Raw genomic sequence first — 25,962 nt, 5'->3', positions numbered from 1 at the left:
AGACATACTGTACAGATCCCTAATAATTGTGATTTAGTCATTTAATTTCAGAATTAATATTTTTGTCGGCATTGTTTGGAAATACTGTACGTCAGCTAATGATAATGGCTATCTATGTTCATATTTGTTAGTGCAACTAAACCATGCAACAGAGAACACACAGTTATGTTATGTTTTATAGACATGTGGACCATCTCAAAGAGGGCGAGGAGGGGGCGAGAGAGACGACGAGGAAGAGAACGCGGAAGTGAACGCGGTGTCTCGTAACGTACAATTATGTCATCATGGAAAAATAATTCCATTCGAGCATGCATGTGAATGGCTCAAAACATACCTTTGCTTGGAATATGTGGTATTTCGATTACATCGTTTGCTGATATGTTTAGTATATCGTGCAAAAATAATGGTGTTAACTGAACGACACATCTGCAACTCAGACTCGTAATTCCCCCCGTGTCTTGTTGCTACTAACCACTCAGAAAAGTGCTGCTTACAAAAACATTTGAAACCCTTTACTCAGATATCGATTTGTCACCATGTTGAACAATTTTACCTAATAAATATCACTAAGCAACTTAATTAGTTTTGATACAACAGCTTCCTTGTACTTCGATGTGCAGGAATTTACATGGCTTTCACAAATAGTCTTGCTCATATAATAATGTACTTCATTGGCTCAGTGACTTTCAGTTCATTGTTTGGTACCTCATCTGACATACAATTGTTACCTTCTTGCAGAGACTCGTACAGGAAATGACCATGGAGGAACATGAAGATATCCAAGTCCAGCTGATAGACTGACACCAAGAAATACTTTTTGACACATTGCTGGCACATCAGCACCACCATGATTTCCTGTACCTGGATCCCACATCAGCACCACCATGATTTCCTGTACCTGGATCCCAGACTGCAGCACCTTGGTGACTTGTGGCAAATAAGTGACACTTTCCCAGATCCTCGAGGACAATACAAAGGTTTTTTACCTGGCATATAATTAGTCCATGTCTGACACTTGCTGTAGTTTGTATAACTTGTATATTGTTGTTGTGTGTTAATTTGTACATTTTGAATAACTAAAAAATACTATTTCCTTTGGCGTCAACATGCAGTGTTCATTCGACACCTAACCTAACACTATTTTACATGACTAGAAATGTAAAACATCAAAAGCCTGGAGAATTATTATAAATGCTTGCAATGACAAGCAATTCTTCATTGGCCAATGAATGTAAGGTACAGTACATGAAAATGAATAAATAAAATAAAGTAAAATAAAAGTCTACATGAAATGAACATATTAACTAAAAAAAAAAAAAAAAATGCTGTTATAATATAATGAGCGACATGAATTGCAGTTGATCCAGAAATTTACCAATACGCTGTGCATTTCAAAATATGGAAAATAGACATACAGGTTTGGGCCAAAGGTAGTGTTACAGAGCAGGTATGTGTTGTACACAGCTAAAATATCTGATTAACTCAATACCATGATGGGTTTTTTTTTTTTGTGTGTGTGTGTGTGCTGACATTGTCCCCCATTAACATTGCAACATTCCTCAAACTCTCCCAAACACATAGTATGATCTGTAACACTACTTTTCGCCTACTCTATGATGTTATTGGGGCAAAATCAAGGAAGGCTTGTCCATTGATTGTGTGAACAGACTGCAGTAAAAATGAAGTCACTTCCATGTTTGCTGGTTTTATTAAGTTTGACATGCTCCTTGACTGCACAAGTACATGTTATGGAGTGAGGGCATGTTCCCACCAACGATGATATCATATTCTTCAAAGGCTTGCTGAGGAAAGTGAGGGAGGAGTCACTCCATGGCTTCAGACACCTGGTCAGCAGGTCCTGTGTAAAACAAGTGGTGTTTGTACATGTGACCATTCCGTATTGCTTCACACAAAAAGTTAATGTAGTGTGCAATGCCGTCCATATGTAAATGACATACCAAGACGTCGGCTGACTTCAGTTTGTTGCAGCTCAGATATGGTAGGTGGAGATACTGGTGGTACAACACCGAAGCCTTCTGGGGTCCTGCATTCAAGTGTCCTCATTTGGGACATTCCAATTTGGCTGCTGTGGAAAGTGAGGGAGGAGTCACTCCATGGCTTCAGACACCTGGTCAGCAGGTCCTGTGTAAAACAAGTGGTGCTTGTACATGTGACCATTCCGTATTGCTTCACACAAAAAGTTCATGTAGTGTGCAATGCCGTCCATATGTAAATGACATACCAAGACGTCGGCTGACTTCAGTTTGTTGCAGCTCAGATATGGTAGGTGGAGATACTGGTGGTACAACACCGAAGCCTTCTGGGGTCCTCCATTCAAGTGTCCTCATTCGGGGCATTCCAATATGGCTGCTGACTCTCCCCTTGATATTTTTTTTTCTTGCAGGTCGGTGATGTATTTAAACGGTGCATGAATGCTTGTATACATCAGAATATGGTTCTGGAACCCCTCAAGTTTGGCTGTTGATCTAGTGTGACACAAACAAAAACACAATTATAAAATAAAATAGAATAATTGATGATACTACTATATGTCACCAACTTTCCAACAAAGCCCCCAAAATAGAGGTAAGATCTTTAGTTTTTGGGCCCAAAACATTGTATTAGCTAGATAAAAGTAACTTGACTGCATACTGCATAGAATATGCAAAGGCTGCTTGCTTGTCGAATTTCCGTGGAAAACGTGGCAGCCTGTAAATTCTTGTGCACCCAATTACACAATGGACCAGTACACACTTGAGTGAGAGAGTTCAGACTCTAGCAGTGCTTACGGTACAGCCAGCATTTAAGTCCAGAAAGTTATTCCCTGCCGAAAATTAATTTCGAGAACCCTATTTTCACCAACCACAACGAAAATAATTTTCAACTCCTCCACTAATACAGTATGCTTTAGATTCTCAATTGAAGTTATGGGCAAATATACCTCCGAAATCACAGTTACATTACATTACACAATAACTTGCGCATTTACTCTAAATATAACGTGCCAGCGGGAATCTTTTTTTTTTTCAAAGCAAGTAGCTACATAACGAAATCGTTCGAGTGGTGCGGAGTTGCTAATCAACAGCTACAGTGATCGTAAAACAAAGGTACGAACATCGTATTAATTAGTACAGTGTATACTTTTTCTCTCGCTCTCAAAACGTAAACACAAATGTACTCTTACTTACCGGTCAAGTAGAAAGCAGTCGAAGGCACCGGCACGTCCCAAACCTAGTCTGTTCCTCATTTCTCTCCATCTGGCAAATGCGGCTACAATATAAACTCTTGTTTTGTCGCGCTGAAATAAAATAAATTCCCAAAGTAAGTGTGATGCTTGATAATGCTCTCTTCGGGGACCGGAAACTCTTCTTCTTCGTGGACATGCGGTCGCCATACAAACCGGAAGTGCGTTCCAAAAACGCGTTAAGAAATGGAGCGCTGAAATTTGTGTTTGACGGCACCCGTAGCAGAAAGATGGCGGCGAAACATGGCGGACACTAGAAGCCGCGGCTCGGACATGTAAGATAATTTGCGAATTCTAGACTAACCATTATATTTTAAAAAAGTACGTTTATGCGATACAACATATCTTTTTACATACTACTAACACAAACAATTTTATTTTTTTTCGAATGATTTATTGTTTCACCACTAGATGCCACTGTATAATACTGAGTGTACCTTTAAGTTATGACTATAATTTACTTCTTTTTTTTTTCTCTTTTTTTTTAACCTTTCACCGTGAATCACCTCCTGTCTGTCCCTTGTGTTTGTGCTGTGTGTCACATGACAGTGTCACAGACGTGACAGATTAGCAATATTATTTGACAAAATCATATAATTTTTGTCTTGTTTTTGTTCATGAACTAAAATGTCCATAGATTTTAGTCCAGTTTTTATTAAGTGAAGGACATTTTCGTCTCATCTTCATTAGCCGACGAAAATGCAGACTGATTTAGTCCCAGTTATTGTTTATTAACGAGCATTTTAGTTTTGTCTATTCTAGTTTTAGTCTGGTGAAAAATGTGTTTTGACAAAATTATTTTTGTTTAGTTTTTGTTGACTAAATTAACACTAAGCCAGACCAAGCTTATGAATAGTTCTCAAGAGCTTAAAGTCGCAAAAAAAAAAAAAAAAAGCCAAAGAAATAGCGACTAATAGTGATTGTAGATAAAAATGCATTCAAAGAATATAAAGAATTCAAAACATTTTTTGTCAGACTTTTTTGCTCGACTCCTTCTCGTGTGCACACCCAGGTCACTTGGGGGCACTATTAGATGTACAGTTGTATCGGGAGACGGACAAGATGTCCTCAACACTTATCATTCTTTGCAGAGGATAAAGAATATATGCCTTCCTTTGGCACATCTATGGCTTTTCCAATTGTGTGTTAGCATTAGCATATGGGTGATTCTTGTTGGCTTGCACTCACGAGTCAAATGCAAAAAAGAAAAAAATAATCAGTCAAAAGACGGCTCACATCTTGATAAACTTCTAAGTTAGGTACCCAGTATCTCAAGGCACTACTCTAAGTCAGTCAAATTGTCCCTGCAGGTCTTATTAATATGAAGTTGAGGCCGATGCAGATTCCAATATTTGGAAGAAAAAAAATTCCCATGACGATTAATTAATTAATCGTGGGGGGGGTTGTTGTAATGTGTTATATGTGCAAAGAAAAAAAAGAGCTAATATCAGCCAGGCAATTAATCAGTTAGGCCCTTCTTATTCCACTCTTTTTATTTTTTATTCATGAGGATTTGTCTCCAAACATGCTAATTGGTCCCGAGCCGACTAACAAGCACCCTCTGCCCCAGATGGCGTTTTTTTTGTTTTTTTGTTTTTTTCTGCACATTCAGCTTGTCAATGATGATGATGATGATGATGATGTTTGTCGCAGTGATGAAGATAAACAAGCCCTCAGGAGATGTGATAATTAGCAGGAGAAAAAAGCAAGCTAAGCTAATGGGGATTTGTTGCTGGAAAACTGGAAGCTTTCAGCCCATTTTCTGCACCACATCAATTGAAAATGTCCATTTGCGGCTTATTTACTGGTGCGATGGCCTTCGCACGATTGTGTTTGGATAACGGCGTTGACTTTACTGGCGAGCGAATGGATGTGTGCAGCAAAGCGACAAACTGGAGTGGATTGTCTGGTCTGGAGCGCCGACTGCAAGCTTTTAAAGTGCACAAGCGTGACACGCCGGGCTTGTAAACGGGAGCTGATTCGGGAATGATAACTTGACACATATTAACAAAGCGAACTTTTTTTTTTTTTTTTCTTCACGGTCGCTCTTGATTTCCTCCACATTGGAGTATTTAAAGCTGCATTTGTTGTTTTTAAACAGTCAGGCAGAAAGCAAAGTAATAAAATGTTAAGTTGTCGCTTCATTTTTTAAATTACGTGTACAATTAAATTTTACTACGCCAATAAATACATTTATGAATTTAATAAAATAAATCTAAAAACATAAACACATTTTATTTTATCCATATGCCTACATATTTTTTTACATTAAATAAAACTAACCAATTATTTCATAAAATGAAAATGTAAAATATCCATCCTTTTTTTGGAACCACTTTTCCAAATCAAATATAAATGAAAAACTGTTTATCATAAAAAATATTTTCAATAAAAAATTATTTTAAAAAATTACCAATTTAAACAAATGTGTAAAATTGTTGAGCATATAAAAGTATTTTCAATAATAAAATAAACCAATTTAAGTTGATAAAATAAATCAAAAGATTTAATGTATGTCAATTTTATATTTTAGTAATATTTGTTTTAACAATAAAATAAATCAAATATTGGATCAAATAAATAATATATGAACAATGTTTGTTATACCACTATACATATACATATACATATATATATATATATATATATATATATATATATATACATATATATATATATATACATATATATATATATATATATATATATATATATATATTTACATATACATATATACATTACATATATACATATACATATATATATACACATATACATATATATACATATACATATATATACATATACATATACATATACATATATATACATATACATATACATATATATACATATACATATATACACACATATATATACATATATACACACATATATATATATATATATATATATATATATATATATATATATATATATCCTGGCAAATTCCCACTGGGCTGGACCTCACATTATGGATACTTGACAATTGGTCCCTTTTTGTCCTTTCCCATTTTCACTAATTATGTTCTGTATGAATGTTACTGGAGGGAGTATCAATCTATTTCAGATTGATACACTATTAAGAGTAAAATTGTCTATCGTCATTCAAAAGTTGTGAACTAATGTGGGCTGGTCTGACGAGCCCAACTCTGACACAAACGTTCACAACCGTGACGAGAGCAAACAGTCCTTTTATTGTGCGTTCGTCTCCTTTCGAGTGCAAGACGACGGACGGGGCTGCCGTGAGTCACAACCCGCCGAAACTGCAGGCCAACAGCGCGTATGAAGCCTCGTGTTTACGAGCCTGATTTGAAGAACGTACACAAAACCGACAACTTTTTAAACATCTTTAATTATCTCGCTCCACCTTTGGTTGAACAAAATGATGTGGCTGGCACCATGACGTGTGTATACGTCTTTCTTGGGCTTGGTGCAAATACTCAAAACGTTGAATTGAGCTATTTTTTTGGGGCTTGGGAGTGATTTAAAATGGTTAATGTTGTTAAACAAATGTGTTTTGCTAAGTTGAGCAGGTGGAGTCGCCCCGTAAGTTGCGTAAAAGAACACCTCCCACCCCGCCCCCCTCAAAAATAAAAAAGTCAAAGTTGCGTTTGCGGCAATGCGGGCACCGGCGTGTTTATGTGTCGGCGAAGTCGGGCAGTCCAACGCTCCCACTGTGTGTTTGCCAGCGTGCGTATAAAAATACATCGCGTCAGGTTTTCAAGTGGTTTTGCGGTGCTCTGTATTTTGAGGTTAGATCCGCTCTCTCGCACCATTCATGTGGCCCCACTCTCGCTTGCTCGCTTCAGAGCATCTTTCGATGTCACGGCTTCTAACCTTGAGAGCGTTGCGGCCTTTTTGGATTCACGCGGGACGACGTTTCAATCCTCGGGGGGATTTCGCCGATTGGTCCGCCGAGCGCAATTGAGGGCAATCTGTGGTGTTTCCACCGCGTGTATATTTGGGAGATGGGCGGGAAAATGGCTTCCTTCAGGAAAAAGGTTGACAAACAATCCTCCCCACACTGGGGGGGGGACAAAAGAAGCCTTGAGGCTGAAGTCACGTGGACGACTCCAGTCAGACTTCAATTGGTAATTGGAAGACTCAGAAATTTGCTTGACTAAAATGTACACAGACTCTTTTTCAAAAGGTCGTAGAGCCATTTTCCGATTCATTCATTCATTTATTCATTCAAATTTGGTGGATTTTTTATTCTCATTTCCTTAGTTTTTTTTAATGTATAACATAGTGAATGTTTATCAACTTTTTTTTGAGAATCGTTGGTGTTGTTTGCGTGTGTGTAATGAATTTGATGTTTATTTAATTATGTATTTATTTAGTTAGTTATTCATTCATTCATTCATTCACTCAAATTTGGTGATTTCTTTTTCATTTCCTCATGTATTTTACGTATAAGAGTGAATATTTATCAGCGGTTTTTTTTTTTTTAAGAAGAGGAAGAATTGTTGGTGTTTTGCGTTTGTTTTATGAATTTGATGTTTATTTTATCTATTTATCTATTTATTCATTGACTCATTCATTCATTCATTCACTCGTTCAAATTTCGTTGATTTTTTTCTCATTTCCTCATGTTTTTTATGTATGTATAACATAGTGAATGTTTATCAGCGTTTTTTTTTTAAGAATTGTTGATGTTTGCGTTTGTTTTATGAATTTGATGTTTATTTATGTATTTATTTATTTATTCATTTATTTATTTATTCTTTCATTCATTCATTCATTCAAATGTGGTGGATTTTTTCCTCATTTCCTTGTGTTTTTTACGTATAACATTGTGAATGTTTATCAGCATTTTTTTGAAGAATAGTTGGTGTTGTTTGCATTTGTGTTATGAATTTGAAGTTTTATTTATTTATTTATTTATTCAAAATTGGTGGGGGGGTTTTCTTCATTTTCTCCTGTTTTTTATGTATAACAGTGAATGTTTATCATCATTTTTTTTTAATAAGAAGAAGAAAAAGAAGAAGAGGAAGAAGAATTCCATTTCTGTTATGAATTTGCTGTTAATTTTATTTATTTTATTTTTTATTTTATTTTTTTTATTTAGTTTTATTCATTCGCTCACTTACCTACTTCTTGTTATTAATTTATCGGTGTCAATTTTATTCACTTGTATACTTACTTGCAATGTTTTTGTTTTCTGCTTGACCGATTTCTGTTCCATGTACAGCCCTTTGTATACAAGCAACATTATAAATAAAATTGAGTTGAGTTGAGAATTAATTGACCAATTAACCAGCCAGCCAATTTGATACTAGCTCTGTTAAAATTGGCAAAAATTGGCCATTTTGTTCATGATGCTATTTTTCTCTCTTTTTGCACAACACATTGCAACATGAAATAAAAATAAATAACAAAAAAAAAAAATCTTTAAAAAATAATCAATAAATTCATCAGATATTTGCCAATTTTTCTCTGTTGTAAAGTTAAACAATTACTAAAAGGGCAAAATAAACAAACGTTCTGCCTGTAATTCATAACTGTGTTGTGTCAAACCCGATGAATTGAGCTCGGCTATAAACAGGATGTAAAGTGTGCTATAATTCTTGATGAATGAAGTATTTTGACCAAACTTGCCCCAGATGTGTTATGAAGACATCTGGGAACCGTTTTGAATTGTGAAACAAAAATAAGCCAAACAAAATTGGGTGTCAAAAATCAAAACATGTTGAGATAATGAGGCAAAAATGTTGTCAGGAAAGTCCCAGCAAAGACATTTCTTTTTTTTTTTTTTTTTTTTTTTTTTTTTATTGTTTCGATCCATTTGTGATGGATGGATGTGAATTGCTGATTGGCGCTGCCGCCATGTTTGTGTTAACTCCCGTTTGCGGAATCGTAACACATCGGCCTCATTTGTTGACGTCCGACTCGACTTCAACAGCATCAATCACGCGTCAACATTCGGACAATTTGCGCGTTTACGCACAAACACACGCGAGAGTGCAAACGCACACAATTCAAAGGGTCCTCTTGAGCGGGGGTGGTTGTCAACTGTGCCGCCTGCGGCCAGAATGATGGCCAGACTACCTCCGGAAACAAATCTCACCGACTGAAGCCAAATTAAAACAGGCAACAGGCAATACATCAGCCGGTAACGTGAGCAACAAGACGCACGACAATTTCAGCGTCCACTTTTTCAGCCACACGAAGCTTAAAAGAGACGATTTATACTCGCTAAAAGACAAGCTTTGAAGGAAACACGCAGACAGTTTCCAGGAACGGCCGTGCAACGTCTGACAGCCTCCGATGTCATCATTACATTATTACTGCTGGTCTTGGCAAAGCAAAAACTTTCGTGCAACATGTCTCGCCGCGTAGAAATGAGTCAGAAATGCCTTGAAATGATCACCGCTCCAGAAAGAAAAAGAAGAAGAAGAAGAAAGAACATTTCAGGTACTTTTCAAATTTGCATTGTTCATGTTGACAACGGCTGGAAAGCATTTAGCAGGATTCCAAATGAAATGTAGTGAGTCAGTGACCGGAAGAAGAGAAAGCATTTCTGACTCCATATTAGTGATGTACGGAAATAAATACGGCGGCACGGTGGATTGACTGGTTAGCACGTCCGCCTCCCAGCTCTGAGGACTCGGGTTCAAGTCCAGGCTGCGGCCTTCCTGGGTGGAGTTTGCATGTTCTCCCCGTGCCTGCGGGGGTCTTCTCCGGGTACTCTGGTCTCCTCCCACATTCCAAAGACATGCATGGCAGGTTAATTGTCTCTAGGTGTGCTTGTGAGTGTGGATGGTTGTTCGTATCTGTGTGCCCTGCGATTGTCTGGCAACTAGTCCAGGGTGACCCAGCCTACTGCCCAGAGCCAGCTGAAATAGGCTCCAGCACCCCCCGCGACCCTTGTGAGGAACAAGTGGTTCAGAAAATGGATGGATGGATGGATGATAGATACTCCTGACATCAGATAGTTGCCATAAAATTGCTACTAAAATTGAAATATTGATATTTCAGTTAATTAAAATAATTTTGTTATATAAATGCAATATTATTATTGTTATTATTATTGTTATTATTATTATTATATACATCATAAACAGGAACTGATGTAGTGAAGTAACCCAATAATTAACTCATTTGCTCCCAAAAACGTATAAATATGTTCTATTTGAAATGTTAAGTGTCCCAAAGACGTATTTACAATTTTTTTGTTTGTTTGTGTTTTATTTTGTTTTGTTTTTTTATGCTAGAGCATACAGAAGGCTTTGAAAGAATGGTTGAAGAAATAGTAGTTATTACACAAAATTTACAAAAAAAAAAGTGTATCTGCTCCAAAAACAGTTGGGTTAAAAAAAACAAAAAACAAATTGAGGTCAAAACTGGACCAATTTGCCCACTTGTGTCAATTTGACGAAACTTTCTAGCTAATTTTGTACAAAATGTCCCATTTGTTGGCGCTGTTTGACGCAAAATGCCCAAATTTTTGGGTCGTTTTGCACAAAATGGCTAATTTTGGGGAGGTTGTTTTGTGCAATATGACGTATGTGTTTGTGTCCGTTCATCGTTCTTGTCGAAGGGGGGAAAAGCACGAACATCTTACCAGCTAGAAAAGCACGAAGCGCCTCTCGCTGTTCAACAAGGAAACGGTGAGTCAATTTGTGAGAACAGAATTACAGTAAGTGTAGCGTCCGTTTGTCCATGTTAGGTTTGTTTGTTCGCTCCGGCGTCGGCGCTGGCTTCCTGGTTTTCGTCACAGTTGCATGTCTCGCCCCTAAACACAATGTCGCTCTGTGATTGGTCCGAACCACATGCAATTATCTGCGGGAGCAATACAAGATGTATTCTCCAGAGTTTGTGAACTCACAAATGCAGCGAGAATTCATCTTGCGAGAACAAAGTTACTCTTAAACCTATTGGACCAAAAATTACCCAGTTTTTGGTAAAAAAAAAAATTGGACCGTCCCGTGATTTAGTTCAATTTGACCCAGGTTTCCGGGGTGGTTTCTAAGAAATCCAAAACCAAAGACATTGATTTGTTTAGTTACAAAAACAATCCAAAAAAAGGGGGTATTTTTGGCCTAACAATATATCGATAGTGATATTGTCCATGTTTTCATACGTTTTATTGCAAGTATTCCTGTTTGTCTATTATTGTACTTATTTGCTTCAAAATAAAACAATCCTAAGTGATGAAATTATAGCATTTTTTTAATGTGGATTTGATGTCTTATATTTGTATATTTATATTAATCTATGATTTATCTCTTATCTTACTTTTTTTTTAATTTGGTAAATATTTGTTTGTAATTTGTTTGTAATTATTCAGTTTATTTGTACTACTCTTTTGTTTCATGTCCTATTTTCTGATTTATTTATTTTTTTTTTTCGCTTGCTGACACAGTGCTCCTCATGTTCCTGGAAAACTGTCCACTCTTGTACCATTTCCTACTTAAATTCTTATTAAATTGTCTTCCGTGTTGAAAGATGAGTGCGCATCCAGGATCTGCCAGGTCATATTTAATCATCCCGGAGCTAGCCAGATCATTAGTCTGTTGCGCAACATTTTATCAAACATTTTCTGTTGTGTTCTTTCCGCTCGTCTGCTTCTCAATTTCTTCCCTTCTCTTCTTCCCAATTCATCTTCCCTCGCTCGTCCTCGGCTTTTCCAGGCAGCCGCGTCTGCTTTTGATTAGCCTCCTCGTGTAAACCTAAATTGTGATTAAACAAACGCTATGTGAGTGCATATGGCCTCGTCTCAAGTTCGCCTCTCTCGTGTTTACACGGTCATACAAAACTAAACGTGTACTGTATGTATGTACATTAGGATACGCGTTGAAATGACAAGACGTGTGCAAACACAAGAAAATATCAGATGTAGACCAGACACAAATTATGTACACGGATGGCGCGTCTAAAAATACACGCTGAACGCACACTTGTTGGTAAACGGATTCATTTGAACCTCGGCGCCTTTTTATTCCAAAGAAAAAAAATAATGTTTGAGTCTGCAACGACTCCGCCTCCCACCCCACTCACCTATATTTGTGCGCTTAAATCACAACCACATGCAGCCTCTGCGCTATTTCACAGCAAACATAAAAAAAAAAAATCTTTGACATTGGAAAGGAAAAAGACCCCCGTGCAACCCCGCTCGACAGGAGACAAGCTGGCTTGTTTTAGTCACACGTACAGTACGTCTCGCGCGGAAAGCTGACAAATTGACAAGTGACACACAAAGATGCGCAACTTTTCGCCGCCAAGCTATTTTGGACACAAAACACGGGACAGCTCTCGAGGTGGGAGGAAGAAGGACAACGCTTTGCCCCCGTAAATGTGGAAAAAGTCGAAGATGAATCGGAGCTCGCAAACGAGCCGCCAAGCGGCCAAAACGATGAGGTTCTCATTTTGGCTCGCGCTCCGCCACTTTACCAAATTTCATTTAAATCCGCCTGGCACCGTCTCGCTGAGGCGACGTGGCCAAGTCTGAGCTCAATGGACCTCAAGAACGTCTGCAAGGATCGTGTTTGAAACACACACTCACACACACCCCATTCAGTCACAATCAACAAAAGGTGACTTGGAGGATTGCCAATTTCCCCTCAAAGAAAAGTTCAGACGTGAACTTCAGATTTGGGATGTAATGATAACGGCAATATCGTAATATTGCAATATTAAAACTGCCACAATATATCGTCGTCGTCATGTCACAATATTAAGAGCAGCACATCTGTTAAAAAAAAAGAAAAAAAGTCGGTTGATTCCCATTTGTGCAGTTCTAGCACCCTCTGGTGGTTACCTTTTTAGTGCAGTTTAATTTTCACAAAGCATGTTTTTTCCCTTCTATGTTTAAAATCCATGCTAATGGTCAGATGAAGGGGAACGTAAAATGCTTGTGAATCGAGTCAATATGTGTGGGAACTCAATGTGTGCTTGCATTAGCAAGTAAGTGCCTCAATTTATAATGTTATATATATATATATATATATATATATATATATATATATATATATATATATATATATATATATATATATATATATATATATATATATATATATTCATAATAGTTATATTTTTCATTGCTGTAATATACATAGGCACAATTTTGTGTTTATTTTAGTATGAGCTTTTTTTTTTTTTTTACACAATATTGTGACTTTTTCTGTATCGCCAACCTCCCCACAAAATCGTGATAATTATCGTATCGTGACCTTCATATCGTGATATCGCAATGTGATGTTTGCATATCATTACATCCCTAACTTCAGATTCATTATATTTAAATAGATTAGAAATTAGAAATGTTTTATACAAACACAAATCTCATCTATCTTTTCCCAGTTAACATTAATGTCCAATCACATTATGTTTGCCATAATATGACATTAACTCTTTTACTGCCACGTTATAAAAAAAAAAAAAAAAAAACTTTAATATGACAAAGGTTTTGATCATTGACGTCATCCTGGAAAATGTTCTATTTTATCAGATTACGTCATGTTTCATTGTAATTTCATACACCGGCAGCTGATTCCACAACCCATTGACCAGGCAGCGCTGCAGTTAGACGTTGTATTGCCCATTGATTTAAAAAAAAAAAAGTGATTTAACGTTTATGGCGGCATACATCGGGATTTTACTAATCGCTATTAAACGTTTCTGGCGGTCAAAGAGTTAAATCACAACATTAGACAGTAATGAATTCAGATACCGTGCCTGGGCCTAGTGGCGTAAAAGACACCTTCCGCGACTACACGACAGTTGCACAAAGCCACGGTTGGGTTAGTATACAGAACTCACAAAAAAAAAAAAAAAATGGAGGAAAACATTTTGAAGAATGTCCATTTCAATTTCTTTCTGTGACTCTTCCAGTACATCTTAGTTGCAACAGTCAGTGACATTCAAAGCTTAGTGGTCAATTCCTGTTTGATTGCCACGTGTCGTCTCGGTGCCAATGACTTTGTTTTCTTGCGAGCGGAGAACATGGCGTGAAACACAAACGCAAGAGGGCAAACACAAGAGGACAATCGCACAACAGCGACGCAAACATCCAAACAGGAAGTGGTCTTTGTATGCGGACGTAAAAAGGGGTAAAGAAAGCAAAGTAGACAAATGTGAAATCAGTGGGTGGGTGGGGTCAGTTCTGGGGGTTGTATTCCCTATCACCAATCGCTATGCAGGATCCATAGGTTGCGGCCAATCAGGTGATGCGCAGCTTACACACACTTTGGGTAACACTAACCGCAGCATTCCAGTAGGTAAACTGCAGCCGTGGCCTCTGAATGGACAATCAGGCCAGATGAAAGGCGGCCTTATCGTCTTTCCTCATTAAGTTCATTAGGAGGGAAAAGTCATCTCAAGTGACACCGACATGCTTCCCCTCACGCTCTCGTTCATCTCTTCCTTCTTCCGAGCGAAACCCGTCGCGTTTGCAGTCGATGGACGTTCCCCAGTCTTCACATCTGGAGTAATTGCTGGAAGGCACGCTCGCAAAACAGTTGGGTCAAAAATAAGCCAAACTGGGTCAAGAATGGACCAACTCAACTTCTGAGTTATTCGACCCAAAAAGTTGTCAAATTAATAACCCACAACGCAACCCATGTTTGGGGGGGTTGTTTTGTGGGGTATTCAACTGGTCCAACTTGTTGGATGATTTGAATAACCCAAATGAACTGGGTCAAAAAAGAATTGACTGACTGAATTATTTAACCCCAAAAGTTTAATAAAAAGATTTATTTAACCCCAAAAGTTGGTTCAAATGTATTTATTTATTTATTTTTAAATTTACCCAACTTTGGGGGTTAAATAAATCAAAAAGTTGGGTCAGTTCATTTTTGAGCCAGTTCAATTGGGTTATTCAATTAACCAAAAACTTGGGTCAAACTAATACCCCCACAAAACAACCCCAAAAATTGTGTTTCTTTGGGGGTTATTAATTTAATTTGACCCAAGTTTTTTGTTAATTACCAATTATAACCCAATGGGGAATTGGGAATAACCCAATTGAACTGGGTCAAAAATGAACTGAGCCAACGTTTTGGGTTATTCAATTTACTTCAAAATGTGGATCAAATGAATAACCCACAAAGCAACCCATTTTTTGGGTTGTTTTGTGGTTTATTCATTTGATGCACATTTTGGGGTCAATCGAAAAACCCAACACGTTGGCTTAGTCCCTTGTTTGACCCAGTTTGTGTAATTTTTGACCTAACTGTTTTTAGAGTGGGTATTTAGACCAGCAACTTACAAGATTGACATTAATAACCACAAGTCTTTTAATCATGAAAGATTTTGGTTGACTCTTTGGTGATATTTGTGAAGCACGGAACCTCATGCCCAACATTTTTCTCCCATTGGATCCTCCATAGCAACCAGAAATTTATATGACGAGTACATTGGTGCGTGTTGTAATAACAGCAGCCCACCAACCACCCGTTGCAAATGTTGGGTGAAAATCAGCACACAGTCAAAACCACAGACTCCAGCCCACCATTCATCTTTATCACCATTTCCATCTTCACTTGCCCCCCCTGCCTAGCACCTCGTGGGGCATGTGATCCCCCTCGCCATCCATCAACATGCCATCACCCATTGCCCCCACCCCAATTCCAAGATGACCCACCCAATCCGCCCCATCAATCATCACCACGATAAGTTGGAGACCAATAAGTTGTTCGCTTCTTTCTATCGATCCCCCAATGTTTAACTTCTCTAAAAGCGGCCTCTGGTATGAATCTGGCCTGATATTCTTGAGAGCAAAAGGCTGAATTTCACCTGCACGTGTCCCTCCCCGCCATCTCCAAACCTCAGACCGCAGGGAGGATTCGACGGGGGGATCGAGAGGTAAATCCGATCGCGCTGCCGTCGATTTTTGACATCCAAAGCAGAAAGCCACCACCGGCGTGCCGCGTTTTTCATCTCCATCTTCCAGAGAATCCTGCTGGGCTTGTGCTTCACCTTCCAGACCTTCCACAAAATCCAACAATGTTTTCCCCTTTCAAAGTCAAGCAGTGCGGTTGCGGTTTCAACTCGACCGCTTGCAATTCGCAAGCCGTCTTCTTCATTACAAAACAATCACACAAAGATCTGGTTTATGTGGACTATGAGCCAAATGTGCTTATAATGAGCTAATACGACCACTGCAGACTGTCCAACCAACAAAGCAGTGACCTCCGATTTGAGTTTCATTAACCTCTTTTGTGACTATTTTTATAATGCTTTATACTTGTTTTGCCAGATAGTGATCTGTCATATGACTGTCTAACCAATCCAGCGTTACCACTAGCGACTGCATTCAACCAATAAAGTGGAGCCAGGCAGTCACATGACCCGCACAATCTCCGCAGCCTGGCACATAAACAAAGTTCTAAAGGTAACTCAGAAAGGACAAAGGGGGGGGAAAAAAAAAGACACGAAATGTTCACCACATTTCAAGGGACAAGAACTCCACTTTGAACTTGAGAAAACACGTCATGGTTTTCCGTCATCTCTGCCTGGTGTAAACAAAGTTAATTGAAGACTAGTTATGGCAGAATTTGCCTTTACTATTTTTTAATATTAATAATAATAATATTCGATTTGTCATTGTTTTGATAAAACTAAAATTCAAAAAACAATTTCATTAATGAAATAAAATAAAAATGAAAATGCCTTTTTAAAAAACGAAAAACTACATTATATGTTTACAAAATTAACTAAAACTAACTATAATTACAGCAAAAATGTCGTTTGTTTTAGTCTTTGGTAATTAATTGAATGCATGAGCCTTTGGGGATGATTTTGAATGTGATTTTAAGTAGATGTATTTTGACATTAACCGGAAAATGTTTTGAAAGTGTGTCACGCAAAGTGATGTCATCTAGCAGCAGCCAATAGAAAAGCACCTTCAGATGATGTCACTCCCATGGTGTTTTTTAAATTTTGCGCACAATCAATATACATAAAAAAAATAAAAAATAAAATCTAACTAATACTGAAATTAACTAAAATTAAACAAAAATGAAGTATTTATTAAATAAATAATACTAATAAAAAGTAACAGAACCACCCTGAAAACTAATTAAAACTAATAAAAAAAATAAAAAAAAAAAGAATACTCAAAACGAAATCAAAACTAACTAAAATGAAAAATTTCACAACTATAATAAACGTGGTTTTGATACAAGCGATGTTGGGCAATATCTGGATTTGCACATTTCCATTTTTAGATTTTTGACATTCTTACTCTGCGATTGGCTGGCAACCAGTCCAGGGTGTCCCCCGCCTACTGCCCAAAGCCATCTGAGATAGGCGCCAGTATTCCCCGCGACCCTTGTGAGGAATAAGCGGTCAAGAAAATGTATGGATGGATGGAAGGACATTCTTACTTTGATTTTTTTTTTTTTAAATAAGAATTAATTACTAACAATAATTATTCAGTACATGAGTAGTTTGTTTTTAACTGAATTTACTTAAATAATTATTTGGAAAACTATATATTTTATTGAGTCACACTATTCTATTTGCAAATATTACATTCATAAAGAACAATCAATAGTGTAGAGTGTTATTTTCTTATTTTGTTGGTGTTTAATGGGGCCCTGGAATGGATTAATGGTGTTTCCATTTACTTCAATGGGAAAAGGCGATCTGAGATGCCAATTATTCCTTTCAGCTCTTTTGCGATTGCTTCCACAGAAAAACGAGAATAGGTGGGAGTTCACTTTCATCATCTGGGATCCCAAGAGGGTCTCGGCACTGCGCTGGTCGGTCCTCAGGCCCTAATAGCAGCTCATAAAAGACCATTCCAATGCAACGCTTGTGCAGTAGTAGCAGAATTCTGGCTCAAAGACAAAAAACAACATCGGCTGGATAAAAGGCTCGGTCAAATGGCAGCGAAAGACGGGGGAAAAAAGCCGAGAAAAAGAAAATAAAGGGCAGTAGAAGCAGTCCAGACACTGTAATTTACTTTGTGCTGATGGCAACGTCGGGATACAAAGAACGTGAAATTTATAATGTTAAGTTTGGACGTGCGCTCGCTCTCTCTCCACCTTTTCCACTCCTGCAGCTGTCCATGTTTGACCAGTGACAAATGGAAGCCTTTCCACTTCAATTAAGGATTTTCGGGCTAACGCTAAGCCAGGCGGTGCGGCAAAATCACACCGTCACTCATGAAGAACAAGAAGGCCGGGAAAGTCAACACGGCCGGCCAGCGTGCGTGAGCGCGAGCGTGTTTATGCGGAAGCCGCAATTGATGTAAATGACGGTTTCCCGCCCGGCGGAACGCTCAGGTTTGCCGCCCCCGGGCAATACATCAACACCTCGCCGCAAATCTGCCGCGCGCGCGCCATCGGCAAGGCCAGAGTTTGCGTCTTTCTGGGGCCGTCATGTGCACACCGGGGATTTGCTTGGATGAAGCGCGGAGACGGGCATAAATCTTTGAATGAGAGCAGCACTTCCATGTATTTGAATTTACTGCTTTGTGAGCAGCTCGGCGCTATAAATACACGAGGAGAATTAGCATTTTCGGAATAAAAGTCATCTAAAGGAGACTTATGGTGCTTTGTTTGGGTTGAACTCAAAATGAAAGTCCACCTTCACGTCTGCATAGTTGGAGCGAAGAACTGCCGTTACGTTACCGGCTTTCCCTAAAAGTCTGAATAAGGCTGGAATAGTTTCTATGAGTTGAATATGGAATGGTGGCGAATCGAAGGGGATTTAGCTGAATTGATCACATCGAATTCCTATATATATATATATATATATATATATATATATATATATATATATATATATATAGTATGATTTTTTTAAATGTAAACATTAAAAAGATATTTATATTAAAAAAAAATGGAAAAAAAGATTTTAAATTATATTCTTTAGAAGTATCGGAAAATACATTTTAAATATGTAAAAATGTATTGAAAATTGTATCAAAAATATTTATCAAAAAATTACATTGGCAATGGGAAAAAGCATATACATTACAACTTTACACATTTATACAAATATTGCTTTTAAAATGAAAAACAATTCAAGTAATTAGTTAATCTTCTTTAAAAAAATAAAAAAATAAAAAAGAAATGTTTGCAAATTAAAAATGTATTTTTAGTTTGTTTTACTGTGAAAATTAATCTCCAGAAGAAGGTTTAATAAAATATAATTAGGGCTTGGCAATATATCGAAGAAATATCGATACCGCGATATTGGTCCATGCAATATGCATATCGCAAAGACATGCAACAATTTTCATATGGAATTTTTTTGCTTTTACCTGAAATTGACCAATCAGACACGAACTTAAATATGCATCATCATCCAATAGTTGAACATCATCTAGGGTAATTACAATTAATTAACTAGGATCACATTGAACCTGCTTATTTTACCTCATGAAAAAAAAAAACGTTATTTCATTTGACAATAAAATTGTTGTTTCGTCAGATACATGTTTAATATCGCAATAATATCGATATCGCAGTATTCAACAACTATATCGCATATCGCATGTTTTTCCAATATCATGCAGCCCTATAAACAATCTTTAAAAATATACTGTATCTTAAAAAATTGCTCTTTAAAAAAATGGCATATTTGAAATATTAATTAAAAATGTTTATTTTAAAATAAATCTTGAAAAAAAAAGTAATCTTTCATACATTTTTTACAGCTAAAAAAGTATCAGTTTAATTGACGGGGGTGGGGGGGGGTTAATGTGCAGAAAAACATGAATATATATATGTAGTTCTTTAAACTTAAATTAGAAAATGACTTCCCTTTTTCCCCCAACAACATTTGTGCCGTTCGCTTGTTCCAAGCCGAGCATTACAGCTTTTGTGTTTTCAATCCAAATTGGCTTTTCTTCTGGAAATCCACAAACATGTCATATCTGCAGCGGTTCCCCCAGATTTATTTTCATGACGTAATGACCAACTGTCAAGTGGAAGTTGTCGTGTGTAATAAAAAAGTATCTTGTCTCCTGGCGTCGTTTCAGAGCAAATAACCGAGGTGAGAAGTTCACCATCCCAGTGGTGGTATTTCCTTTCCCCACCACTCCCAACACGCATACACGGACCGTATATCACCAAGTACCACACATGCCTGTAATCGAAAATGATTGCAGACATCAAAAGCAACATGAAAAAAATGTAAGCGTCTCTAATGCTTGCCTCAAACTTCATCATTCCCAGGATGGAGGCTAAAACAAATAGAATTCCTCAGCGGAATGAAAGATGGATGGAAGGAAGTGCACCTTTGGGATGAAACGCAAGGAGGACGTGTCGCGGTCTGACCCCCAGCGTACACTCCCATCACTTCATATTCTCCAACCAAACAGGAAAAAAAAGCACTCCATGACATGACCCAACGTTCGAACCGTCAACCGGTGGTCGGGGTCGGCGGCGTTTCAACGGGCGTACTCACAGTCGGCCCAATTTGGGATTGGACTGGAAGAGAAGCTCCGGGAGCAGCGTGAGTCGGTTCCGGTTTAGTCGGCTGTGGAGAGAAATGCAACAAGATGGAATCATCATTAAAGTGATAACGAAGGTAATTCAGTGGAGACAAATTGATCAATACCATTCAATTGGCACTCATTGTTCAAATATGTGCAACAATTTGTCTAAGCTAAACTAAGTGCAATTTCTGCAGAAATTGTGTGGGAATGCTGAAAGTAAATTGAGAGATAAATTATGAAATTATAACCTGGTTACTGGACAATGCTCTTTACTAGGGGTGTGAATTGCCTTGTACCTGACGATTCGATCCGTATCACGATTCATAGGTCACGATTCGATTCGATACCGATTAATCCCGATATGAATTTACAAGTCGATTGTTGCGATTTTTTTTTTTACTCAAATCTAGAAAATACCATTCGGTAAACTTGTACATGCACACTAAGATTTGTATGAAAATGTATTATTTATTGATCTGAAACTTCAGTCTTATTACTGTAAGCCACTGTATTTAACAAACAGGTTGTAACATTTTTCATGTTTGAACAGCGTTGAAATAAAATATTAAGGCTTAATGTTCCATTAATATAACATTCTTCCATGCTTAAGGTATGAAAGTTAGACGTTTTGTTGAATATTTTTCCATCAAAAATGGATGTTAAAAAATCGATTCGGCTGCCCATTGAATCGATTCGAGAATTGCCTGCTGTAGTATCGCAATATATTGCCGAATCGATTTTTTTTTAACACCCCTACTCTTTACCAACTGTTCATCCGAGCAGTATCAGACACCTGGTAATGATGATAAGTTATATATATGGAAGTGGGTGTGGAAAGTGATACTTAGAAAAAATTTCAATGACTGTGCCATTGAAAATGAATGGGTAAAAGTTGACATTAAATGTTAAATTGTGCAAATACTGTAAGTAATGTGGAATTAGACGATATATACCCCGGGAGGCATTAATTTTTTAAGCTATTTGAATTTTGAACAATGTAAATTGGAAGTATTAAGTGGGAGTTATTACGCAAAAAAAGTGTGGAGAATAAAAATCACAATTACATGTGGGAATGCTTCAGCATTCCCACAATTATTTGCATAAAGATTTCAAACACTGTATGTATTGGGAGACGAGTGGCCTAACGCAATTCGCTTTTCGTGGTCTCGTAACAGATTTTTTTTTAGTGCAATTTTGCACTTTTTTTTACAGTCATGTGCTTATTTTATTAAAAATTATGAAGATTTGAACATTGAAAATGTTTAAATAGAGAAGAATGTGAGAAAATGTAAATGACGTAAAAACTGTGTGGTGGGGGGTTTTAGACCCCTAAAACATTCATAATAAATGTAAAACATAAACATAACTAGGTCGTTGATTTCATTTATTGCAGGTATTTTTTGGAACCTAACCCCAGAGGAAAACGAGGGAACACTGTACTGTATTTGAAGAACAAAAATATGGAGGACCAAAATTGTGAAGATAAAGTGAAAATAAAAACAGATGTAAATAAAATAATTGAAGAATTACATACAAAAAAAATATATCTATAAATTGGGGGGGGGGGGGGGGGTGTAAGGAGGGGACAGTCTTAAGTGCGATTGTGTTGAAATATTTGCCGTTGCAAACTCATTCGACGGTGGAGTGTTGTCTAACTCCCATCAAGGACGTCGGCGGACAAGTCTCAACGGTTTTCAATGTATTTGAAGAACAGAAATATGGAGGATCAGTAATGGACGACCAACTTTATCAATTGCCACCACAATGTTGCTCACATGTCGATCAAGCAATAGGCCAATCGCTCAAGAATTTTGACTTTGTCTGCAGCATAAAATAAACACAAGAACAGGGTATTTTTATTTATTATTGACATTTAAATTATATTTTTTAAATCCAGTTTAATTTTCATTTTATTTCTTATTTTGTCAGTTTTGGTCCTCCGCACAGAGTCTACACATTATATGGATGAAAAATGATTGAAAAATTGAGGATTGAAAAATCTCACAACTCAGGTGAGAAGTTCAACGTCCCAGGATGGTTTCATCCTCTCGTGTTCTGTTCAAAGTGCAAACTGTGTCAACATGAAAGGCCAGCAATGTTTACAAACAGCAGCTTCTCCTTCTTGTCAACTAGGAGACGGACAACGAGCGTTATCTCAACAGTCGACACCAAAGCGTTTGTCGCAGGAAGGAGGCGCGAGGATGTCAAAGGTCGCAAAAGTAGATTCCGCGCTCGAGAAGACACAGACAGCGACCTTTGAACCGGGGTCAACCTGATAACAAGAGCCCCAACACTGGACAATAGCGGTTTGAAAACTTTTCCGATCCAGGGTAGACATTTTTCCAGTCTCCTCTCCACAATGTGGAAGTACTCGCAGCGTGTTACAACTTTATTAGGCCCGAGCGTGACTTTTTCGGCCGCCGCCGACTGATGTGCGTGATTTATGTTACTTTCACGTGCGGACAAAGATGGATGCGCTCGCCCGCGGTGAAGACAAGATAGAATTTTTTTTCTCCCCCCTCACCGTCCCCCCCCCACACCGCGACCGCCATAAATCACCCATCCTCGCCACGACGGGGACCTTTCACCCCCGACGCGCGTCACATCAGAGGTATTTTGATCACCGTTTCCAGGAAGATTTCGGAATGGTCACATAAATTGCCGCTACCTCTTCTTGTATTAACCGAATTTCCCACATTTCGGCATAATCTATTCGTTTCTATACATATGTTGACAGTTTCAAGACTTGGATATAGTTTGAAGTATGCTTTGAGTCAACCGCTTTTGCCCCCGTTGGCCTTTTCCTTCCATGAACTTTGAACCTGGCCTGACCAAGCACATTCAGGGAGCCTTTTAAAGTGAGACTCACCTCCGGCATCCCCCTCACAAACACTATCGCGACGTGCCATCTCCACCCAAGTACACATGTTGCTACCACTCCAACGACATTTTTCCGCCTCCTGCTCCTCCTCACATCTTGTCCTTGTCATGTCCTCATTGGCCCATGGTCCGAGATGGTGGTTTTAGGTGTGCGCAATGCCGAAGTGAACACTCGCAACAAGCCGCATGACTTAATCGTCAACTAACCAACTGCAGCAGGGAGGTTATTTTTAAACTGGCTATGACTCAGAGGCAAAATTTAAACGCAAGCCTGGGCAATGGGGTCAATGAGCTAAGCTAACCAATTAGCCCATTACATGTGTTTTTAGAACGCTGCTGAAAATGGAGACGACCGCAATTAGTTATTTTTCCAAGGCAGCAAGTAGTTTTCTTAAAAAAATAATAATAATAAGGTCACTAAGGTAGAGAAAATGGAAAGTTGGAACAGATCAAAGTGAATTTTGTTATTGCATTTCAGCTTTTTTTTCAACTGGGCACGCTAGCAGGGTAGTTCCCAAGTGTATGAGGAACCATTTTAAAGTCATCCATTGCCTTGGTGTGAATCAACGCCGTCCCGGCAACTTATAAACACGTACGTGTGCAAGTGTCTGTACACCTGACTTGAGTCTTGGTGTGAACAAATGTGCAGATACACACGCATTACATACAGGGATTTGTAGAAGTAAAAAAAAGAAAAGAAAAAACATTAAAATATTACATCCAATTTTTTTATAACAATATATCTTATTCATAGTGCACTTTACATTTGTATGTAGAAAAATCTCAAAAGCATTTCAGTAAAATATTGTTTTGTGTTTAATTGTATTATTTTAATTTGATTTTAATCAGCAAATTGTTGAATAAAAGTAAAATATTAACTGTACTTATGGAAAATTGTCATTACTAATATACTGCATTTATTATTAGGGATGTAACGATATCCAAACATCATGATACGATATCACAAGATGAAGGCACGGTACGATAATTATCACGGTATTGTGGGGAGGTTGGCGATATAAAAAAAGTCTCAGAACTCATACTAAAAAAAATACATTTTTGTGCTTATACAGCAATGAAAAGTATTAGAAAAATATTACATATAAAAATATATAAATATATGTATTGAGGCATTTACTCCACATATTGACTCCGTTCACAAGCATATTACTTTCCCCCTGACCATTAGCATGGATTTTAAACGTATAAGGGCTAAAACATGCCTTGTGAAAATTAAACTGTACTAATAAACTAGCCACCAGAGGGTGCTAGAACTGCACAAATGGAAATCAGTCTGACTTTTTCAACAAATGTGCTGCATTTAATATCGTGACATGACGACGATGATATATTGTGGGAGATTAATATCGCGATATCACGATATTGCCAGTATTGTTACATCCCTATGTATTATATTGTTAACAATAAATTAAAAATAATCAAATATTTAGTTAAATAATTTTTCTAAATTAAATGATTAATATTTTATAATTAATGCAATAATTATTTGAAATTTTCTGTAACAAAAAAAGATCATGTATTTATATTTTTCACTTTTGCAGCAAAACACCTACATTATGTATGATAAATATTTGACCTATTTAGACACCAAGTTACTGCTTACTGCAAACACATAAAAAATGAAAAAAATGAAAAATAAAAAAAATAAAGTTCAGTATCGGATGGCAGAAGTTTGCTTTCTCACTTGTTTCACTCCACGCCCCAAACTCTTTCATCCAATCACGAAACTAATAGCATGATAGATTTTGTAATTTACAGTAAGCATGAGTGGACCGATAAGATAACTGCACCTTTGTCTGCTGTAGCTGCTTTGTCTCATGACAGTTTCTCCAAACCAGGACTAAACGCAGCAACAAAAACCGGCGGAATCCATAACAGTACCTCACAGGAACATTGCTAATGCTATCTCCGACCACTAATCTGCATTATAAACAAACACCAAAGCACTAACCATTGTGCGCAACAAATTTTCTGGCTGCCCCAACATCAGCACCATCAAAATAACTACCACACATAGAGTATGAGTGAGATGGTGCTACTTACAGTCTCTCCAGCAGTCGCAGGTCTTGGAAGGCTCCTCTCTCGACGACGCTGATTTGGTTGTCCTCCAGGTGACTGCAGCAACACACACACAGTGAACAACACAAAACCTTGGTGAGCACAAGCCAAAAAACAAGCTATCAAATGAAGAATCATCTTGCATCTCCATTACAACTGATTAATTGAATTTATTCCCACTAAGTACTTTGGAAGGATTTCATTCATGGACAGATGTTTCCAGCTGACCCGAGAACGAGAGAAACAGGTTGAATTTCCTCCTCCCGCCAACACAAATAGAAAAGTCAAAGCCGGTGCCAGATTGAAATGGAAACGTTTTCCAAGGAGGCGATTGCACTTTTATGACTACAAGAATGCTTGG

General features: G+C 37.7%; 1 protein-coding gene and 1 long non-coding RNA gene across 2 annotated transcripts in view; both read right to left on the bottom strand.

Annotated features, from left to right (window-relative positions):
- slit3 (slit homolog 3 (Drosophila)) overlaps positions 1-25,962 on the bottom strand; it is a 275,614-nt gene that overhangs the window by 227,730 nt on the left and 21,922 nt on the right. The window contains exons 3-4 of the mRNA XM_077532803.1: positions 25,587-25,658; positions 20,612-20,683 (exon numbers count right to left, since the gene is read on the bottom strand). Coding sequence (XP_077388929.1) covers positions 20,612-20,683; positions 25,587-25,658 — 144 coding nt within the window. The remainder of the gene's footprint in view (positions 1-20,611; positions 20,684-25,586; positions 25,659-25,962) is intronic.
- On the bottom strand, positions 1,686-3,876 carry LOC144025969 (uncharacterized). The gene is made up of 4 exons (XR_013285015.1): positions 3,189-3,876; positions 2,243-2,486; positions 1,959-2,142; positions 1,686-1,858 (listed from the first exon to the last, which is right to left on the bottom strand). It is a non-coding gene; the product is annotated as an uncharacterized LOC144025969 (long non-coding RNA).

Source organism: Festucalex cinctus, chromosome 9 (genome assembly GCF_051991245.1).
Source record: "Festucalex cinctus isolate MCC-2025b chromosome 9, RoL_Fcin_1.0, whole genome shotgun sequence".
Classification (NCBI taxonomy): domain Eukaryota; kingdom Metazoa; phylum Chordata; class Actinopteri; order Syngnathiformes; family Syngnathidae; genus Festucalex; species Festucalex cinctus.
The sequence above is the reverse complement of the archived record's forward strand: the minus strand, read 5'-3'. Positions and strand labels throughout refer to the sequence as shown.